Raw genomic sequence first — 8115 nt, 5'->3', positions numbered from 1 at the left:
CCATATGAATTTAATAATACATATGAATTAACTTAATTCCAACAATAAAAAATATTAATTCAAATATGTATATTATAAAAATGACAGACTTAATATAAAAATATGTATAGTAAAATATTACGATTGTATAGAAAAATATATCTTCCAAATAATAAAAATGAGTCTTTAATTTATGAGTTATTTTCATACAATGATTATTAGCTAAAACATAATCAAATAAATAACATTTAATTATACTATATTTGAATGCTAAAAATATATTCAAATATTTATACATAATGAACATAATCTAAAATAAAAATAATCATTCAAGAGATATGCTAAAAAATCCTTATGACTTTATATGGTACTTATAAATGTAATCACAAAAAATATGATGCAAAAAGAAGTCTTTATATTTATAATTTTATATAGAGAATATAGAGGTGAGATATTATCCAGCATATATAAATGTTAATATTATACATATACCATCAATAACCAATGTTAATATTGCAACAAAAAATATAATGGTTCGATATATGATTTATTAACGTTATAAAATATATGTACATTATTTGTGCATTATGCTTAAACAAAGAAGCGACCCGTGAAAGTGCACGGGTAAACTGCTAGTTTTTTATATAAAACCAACTCCTCATTCTTTGAGATAAATGCATTTTGAAGATGTTACACTTTACACATGCAAGGGGATGCTGGTTCTTTGTTACATAATTCTTCAATTTTGCTTTGTGAAATCGAATATTTTTCTTTCTATGGAACATACAATACTACTTAACATAACACAGTGAATGCTAACAAATGAAGGTTCTTGGCTGAAGCAGTTTCAGAAAAATCATCAAGAGTTGTCCTTATCGAAGTGGGCTATGGACTTCTCAATAAAGCTTTTGTTGCAGTCAATTATTTTTTTGTTTTGTAACCTTCAATGTTAATATTTTGTTATTGCATTGGAATCATAACTCGAGGCTCCTAAAAAACTGAGATATTATTATTAACATTTTCATTTGATTCTTATCATAACAAAAACAAGGACTGAAACAGAGAAATTAAAAAATAAAGAAAAATAAGAGCTTGTCTTGTATACTAGGGAATGCAATAACTTCATTTAAAAACCAAGCAAAAGTGAAGCACAAAGAAATATATATGCACGCATTTCCTAAATGAGAGTGGTAAAAACACAAATAGAAAAAAGTTTAGTTGGCACGAGTATGACATAGTTACAAGAGCTATGGTCTTGCCTGAAAAGTTAAAAGTACTCACTCATATAGCTTTGTTGCTATTCTGCTCAGAAGTTACTATTTTGTTTGTTTTTATGTATAAGTGTATTTCTTGCTAAGGAAAATGTTCTTTTTTTTTTTGTAAAACTAGTTAAGAAATATTGTTTATCTTATCTTTTGATTCTGAAATTGAAGATTGCATGCAACTCTGATATGGGAATGGACCCTCTTCATCTTAAAAAAAACTGCAGTGTTAATTGTTATGATTCAATCATTCTTTTCTAATAAATTACTACATTTAAAATTTGGACTTATGTAAAGTGAATGGTTAGATCATAATAATTGGCACCATGCAAAATGCTTATAATGGAGATATTTTATTCCCATAAGCATTTTCCCAACATTATATATCTCACAAGATGACAAGAAGATTTGAAAGATATATCTTAACTTATTGATTTAAAGTATGATATTTTTAGAATAGGAGATGATATTAATATTTTCCTTTTAATACAATAAGGTTACACATGCTGGTAGATTTGTAATGTCTAGTTAGAGAATGGTAACCCCTAACTTCATAGTTCAAATGTGATGTTTTATCATCTGTTAATAAAAGTTTTTTTATCAGCTAAAAATTGAAAAAATTAATAATGTTCATTTTACCAATAAGAAAAAAGCATGTGGTCATTTATAAAGGCATAGAAAAGTTTTCTTATTTAGCACAACATTACTTGGATACAAAGAACACTTTTGGCATGAAGGATTGGGAGGCCACTGCTTCACGAATATGTTTAAAAAATTTACTTCACATCTTAGTAATTAATTTTAGATAAATATAATAGTTTCAATTAGTGAGTAGATCATTGAATTCCCCTAAAATTGATGGTCAAAATGTGAAGTAAATTTAAAAAAGTTAATCTTAAGGCTTGTTTGGGAGTTAAATTTTGGAGGGGAATGAAGTGAAAAGGAAGACCTGAGAGTAAGTCTTCTTTTTTCCTTCTTTCCCTTCCAAAATTCAACTCTCAAACAAGCCGTTAAAGTAAGTGGATCCTCACAGCAAAGGATTTAAGTCCATGAAAATTTTGATAATATCATTGTTCTTCTCACTAATTCTCCATTAGATATTACACCACTCTAGAAGTAATAACATATTAACGAAAACTACCACATAATGAAACAAACGAAGACAAAAAGCTTTGACATTGTAACTAAGCCATTGATGAATCACAATCACCATGAAGAAGAAGTAGAAAAGGAAGCAGAGGATGAGTTAGAGAGAACATTGTTGCTATGAGAATCACTCCCTGAAGTGCCCAATGACCCAACAAGAGAAACAGAACAAGCCTCTTGAGAGCCAAGGAGCTTCTTCATTGGAGTAAGAGGTGTAGAAGGAAGTGTTTGAACACCACAATGAGACACTTCAACAACAACACCATCATCATCACTAGAAGAACCACTTCTTTCTAAACGAGAAGGTGAAGTATCTGGTGTCTCAAATGGGGTATTTGGTTCACTTTCTTTGCCTTCTTCATTTTCATAAATGGGGTTGGAAATGTACACAAGGTGTTCCACACCATTGCATGGTTTATCATTAGTTTCGATAATGGTCCTACTACTAATACTACCTTGAAGTGAGTCTTGTTGAACTGGTTTTGAAGGTGCTCTTGATATGAATGATTCTAGTGAAGATGGAGCAGAAACAAGTCCAATGTAATGTGGGCTTGCATTTGCATTTGCATTTTCTTGGATTTGGATAACTTGATGAAGCTCAGAAAGGTGTTGATGCTGATTCTTTGGTGCAGCCATGTCATGTGTTGAATCAAATGGAGGGAAAAGGAAGGTTCTTGGAGCTTGGATGACACCTTGTGAATAAATGTTGAAGGGTGGAGGAGAGTGTTGTTGAGGTGTATGTGAAGGGGGTGGAGCAATGTTGGGTATGGTTGTTGTGGTGGTAGTTTGGGTGGTGGAGCTTCTCATCTGGCGGCGGCGTTGGCGGCGGAGTAGGAGGGAGCAATAGAGCTCAGCTAGGAGGACTAGTATGAGGCCTAGAACTACAGCAAGGGTAACAACCATTACCAAGGTTGCTCCCATTATCACTTTGGATGTGCCCTTCATTGTCACTTAACATGTGGAGGTAAAAGAGGCACAGTAATAAAGGGTGAGAAGGTGAAGGACTTTCTTTTTTGGCGGGAAAGAGTACTTTTATTGTTTTACCTTTGATATAAGGAGTGGTGGTACTGGTGAGTGATGGGAAGGGAATCTTGATAAGGGGTTGATGGTCCTAGGGAATGAATGGGAAAGGCTTTTGCTTCTGACACACCCCAGTCATTTCCCTAGATTTACTGTGAGATACTTTGAGATTTAAACTAGAGATTTTTAATACTACTAAGCAAATTGTTAAGTCCACACCAAAGGTTGATAACTTTGGTTTCCAATGCATTTTTCATGTATATGAAAATATGTATACAACAATCAACCATGACCTCATAGCTGAAGTGGAATACAAAATTGAACTCTATTTCAAATAGAGTTTAAAGTAGGCATTGGGCTGGTTCCATTGCAGCCTATGTGAGTTGGAAAACATTATAGACGGGTGCTAAAGACCCGAATTAACTTAACATATTTTTATTGATATGAATCAAAATTTGAGACATGGTTTAAACAACATGTTCTTGTTCAAAAATTCACATGCTAAATGAGTAACCGTATTCATCATTCCATTTACAATATAAGATAGGCTGATTTTGACAAATCAGATATAACATCACTCATTTTAAGATCAATTTCACCTTTTTAGAACAAAAGCACTACAAAAACAGTAATACTACTGTAACTCCAACAAGTTCGTGTTCCAAATTGGAATTGGATATGGCCACTGCTGATTACAAGGAAAAGTTGTGGACTACTCAACAATTTGCAATTATAGCATCACCTTGTAATCTTCAACAATAACATCAGTACATGAGATTTAAACACGATGATCATAATCACTGCAAGTATATGCTGGTAAAGAAAGAGCATTTCTTCGTTGAACTTTTATCCCATAAATTCCCCTCTCAAGGCTGCAACCCTAACAGCTAAATCATCATAGTCAGGTAACTTGGGATGCACATGCTTTGATCTATCTGGCTGAAATGTAGCAGCCAGAAAATACTTTTTTCACTTACACTGCTCTTGGTTGTGGAAGGGAAGCTGATCATGGATGCGGTGACTGATCAGACCCATCATCGTTTTCATTCTTAGGGATTCCCTGGTCCAATGAGCATGGCGACTTTTAGACCTTCTCGCTTTTTCAGGCACCGGAATGGGAGGCTTATTGCTGTAATGGATCAGTAATCTATCTATTACCCTTTCATCTTCATCAGTTTCATGCTGCTTATCATCAAACATAATTTGCAGACTGTGTCTTGTTTCGTCTCGTCTCCTGCTCCTCGGTTTTCTCTCAACTTCAGCGTCATTATTACTGGCATCATTGTCACTGGATTGCGACTTTGAGTGCCTCCGCCTCATTGATTTTTGTGTTAATACAGGGATTTCTGCAGCAGCATCATGGGTAGACAGTTCTTTTTCATGACCCTCTTTACTCGGTCTTTCATGTCCACTGTCTTTCTTATCCAAACCTAACCGGATCCTCTCTGATGTAGAAGCAGCATAAGGTTTTCCATGCACAGAAGGATATAGAATGATATCCTCACTGTCAATATGTGAAGATGATAAATCAGTTTCACGTGTGCAGATCTTCAGTTTAGAGTTAGACTTTACATAAGGAGGTGGGATAGCATTATTGTAGTAGGGTGGTTTTAACCTAGGTGTGTCATCCTTTTCAACTTTTCTCTCTGTGATATTACCAGCATCAAGTAGATCACCATTATTAACAGAAAATGGCTCGTTCAAATTGTTCTTTGAATGAAATCCTGCATGACCAGGAGACTTCATAGCAGTTGCAGTGTCTTGGCTTGCTCTTAGAGGGGTGGCATTCCCCCAACTATCATGAAGATTGGAACCACCTTCAATTTTTTCCACTTTTTTATCCTGTGATGAAAATTCAAGTGGTTTTAGCATACTACCGGGCTTCCAATAACCTCTATCGCTCTTCTTGGAGCATTGCATATATTTTCAATTTGACAATGGAACTAATCAAAGGTGAAAAAGAGAAAAGGTGGAAGACAACACCTGTGCAAATGCAGAGGATTTTGGCATCCTCAGCTCAAAAGCTTTGGAGTCCCACTTTATTGAAAACTCTGAAGCAATATCCTGCATCAAGAGGACCTTTTTCTCCAATGCAGCGGACTTCAAATTCAAATTTGCAGCAAACTGATGATAAGCAATTTAGTGAGTCAATTAAGGGATAAGTCACAAATATGTAAAATTCTAATGGGAAAAAATAGATGTGAAGAGTGACCTCTTGATTGACATAACATTCTATGGAATTCCCATATCTCTCACGTAATTCTGATAGATCAGAAAATCTTGCAGCAGCAATCATCAAAGAGGATATGGCCTCCCTGCATTCCCGAGGGCATTCACTGATTTAAAAAAAATGATGTTAGTAATCTAGTTTGACATGAGGAAAAGTTTGAAATGTCTACCCAACCACAAGAATTAGGGATACTTAGACACTGCGTGCATAAAAAAAACAAAATCGCTTCTAAGGTTTTGGCATCCAATCCCAATAAAGTAATGGCTGGAAAACAATGTGGGAGATTTGTTAAGGGTGTCTAATTATTATCAGACAGACAGAAATGGTTCCAAGGTTTATTTTGAAATAATGAGTAATGATTTAGAAAGAGAAATCACAAGACAATGAAAATTAAAAAAGATAATGAAATTAGACACTCAACTAAATTAGGAACATGATGAGAAAGATCTGGTAGAGTTTGAATAGTTTAAGAACTTGATTGATTGCTTCTTTCATCTAACCACCAAAAAAGAAGTGTCCTAGAATATGACTGTTGAATTTGCATATGAGAATTTGTAAATATGTATATTTGTTGATGGTGCCCGGTAATATGCAACTGTTGCACATGTTCATAATCACTTTTTTTTTACACCTAATAGCACGACTTTACTTTCCTACATGAGCAATTATAATAGACACATGAAGCCTTGCAGACTACCTTTATGGCTTTATCAATTATATTCATACCTCAGCTTCTGCAGCACTGAGAGGTGCTTCAACACAAACTCACAGGATTGCTCAACATAATCATAACAAGATGACAATGTCAAATCAACAATGATTCCTTCAGCCTGTATAACCACCCCACAAGCAAGACAAAAGTTAAATTGAGAAAATACAGTGTTGAAATTTTCAAATACAAGAATTATTTGCACAATTTAAAGGTTTATATGGTCCCTTTTTATCAAGGGCTGTGATACATAGTATGAACAAGAAGCGTATGGATCATTATGAAATGAGTTGCAATCAGTTGAATTTGGCAGAAATTATGTGTAGACGAACACCTAAAAGGTAAAAGAGAATATAAAACCTATCTAATCACATCAGTTCATGTGCAGTGTATAAATTCCCATTGGAACAAAACTGAATATCTGTTTAATCGAACAACAACAGTTACAAAAGATTATTAGAACACAACCATCGGAACAGAAAACTAAGTGGAAAAGGAGTTCTCATTTCATTCTTGTTCCATTCTATACTAAAGAAAACCGAACATTCAAAATCAACAAAAGATTATCACAATTCAGAATGCATTCTTCATCCTTTGACTAGCAATAGCATTAAGCAAGACCAATACTCACATACTCTTTTCAACGTGATATATCAAACAAAGGATTCAAAAGTTAAATTGAGAAAATATTGTGTAGCAATTTACAAATACAGGAATTATTGGAACACTTTGAAGTTATCTATGGTAGCTTTTAATCAAACATTAACAGTTACAATAGTTTATCAGAACACATTTTTAGATACTTTAAGTGGAAAACAGTTCTCATCTCACTCTTGTTCCACTTTTTTTAAGGACACTCTAGATCCATCCTAAACTAAAAAAAATAGTTTTTTAAATCAACAAAAGATTATCAGAATTCATTACGCATTCTTCATCCTTCGACTAGCAGTAGAATCCAGCATGATTAAGTCACATGCCCTTTTCAACCTTAAATAACAAACAGAATATTCAAACCTGTGCAAGGTGCATTGATCTCAGAAATCCATTCTAGTGAAGAATCTCACATAACCGAATCTATAAATTGCACTAAACAACTAAAATAATAATCAATTGCACTAAACACGTTCATCATTGCTTTGACTAGCAGTAGAATAAAGCAAGACCATAAATCACATACTCTTTTCAACAAGAAATCTCAAACGATTATATAAAATTGACATAACCGAAACATTAAATTGCACCAAACAAAATAATAACAAAAATAAAAGAATCAATTACCTTTCCATAAGCATTGGCATCTAAACCATTCATCAATAGCTCAGCGACGTCTTTCTTCAGAAACCTCTCCGTCGCTTTCCTCCGTCTCCTTATCACATCAATCCGATTCTTCGTCAACTTGATCAATGATTTGCTGAAAAATCAAATAAATAAATAAATAAAAACGTAAAACGAAAAAAGAGAACGCTAATTACAACAAGTTAAACCGCATTTTGTGATTACTTGATCGGAAACAAAATCAGAAACCATAAAATTGCTAAGAATCAGAAAATTGGAAGATTTGAGTTAGCGATTCGATTTCAGGAGCTCAGAAAGGAAGATTGGTGATTGAAGAATGCGTGTTCGGTTCAGTTGGCAATGATAGCACAGTGTTCTATGTAGTGCAAAGCAACGAAGAAGACTGAAAGTGGAAATTTGGAATTAAGAAAAGTACATTTTTGAAGGTTACTGAAATAGGATAATGACATTTGACTTAATATGTATTCATTGTT

At 33.8% G+C, this 8115-nt stretch overlaps 2 protein-coding genes across 2 annotated transcripts; both read right to left on the bottom strand.

Moving 5' to 3' along the window:
- LOC109342999 lies at positions 2396-3593 on the bottom strand. The gene has a single exon (XM_019581097.1). The coding sequence runs from the start codon at positions 3330-3332 to the stop codon at positions 2448-2450; it is 885 nt and encodes a 294-aa protein (XP_019436642.1). The 5' UTR covers positions 3333-3593; the 3' UTR covers positions 2396-2447.
- On the bottom strand, positions 4023-6624 carry LOC109342998. Its single transcript, XM_019581096.1, has 4 exons — positions 6364-6624; positions 5664-5743; positions 5391-5531; positions 4023-5249 (listed from the first exon to the last, which is right to left on the bottom strand). The coding sequence occupies exons 3-4, from the start codon at positions 5475-5477 to the stop codon at positions 4377-4379; spliced, it is 960 nt and encodes a 319-aa protein (XP_019436641.1). The 5' UTR covers positions 5478-5531; positions 5664-5743; positions 6364-6624; the 3' UTR covers positions 4023-4376.

Source organism: Lupinus angustifolius, chromosome LG03 (genome assembly GCF_001865875.1).
Source record: "Lupinus angustifolius cultivar Tanjil chromosome LG03, LupAngTanjil_v1.0, whole genome shotgun sequence".
NCBI lineage: Eukaryota > Viridiplantae > Streptophyta > Magnoliopsida > Fabales > Fabaceae > Lupinus > Lupinus angustifolius.
The sequence above is the reverse complement of the archived record's forward strand: the minus strand, read 5'-3'. Positions and strand labels throughout refer to the sequence as shown.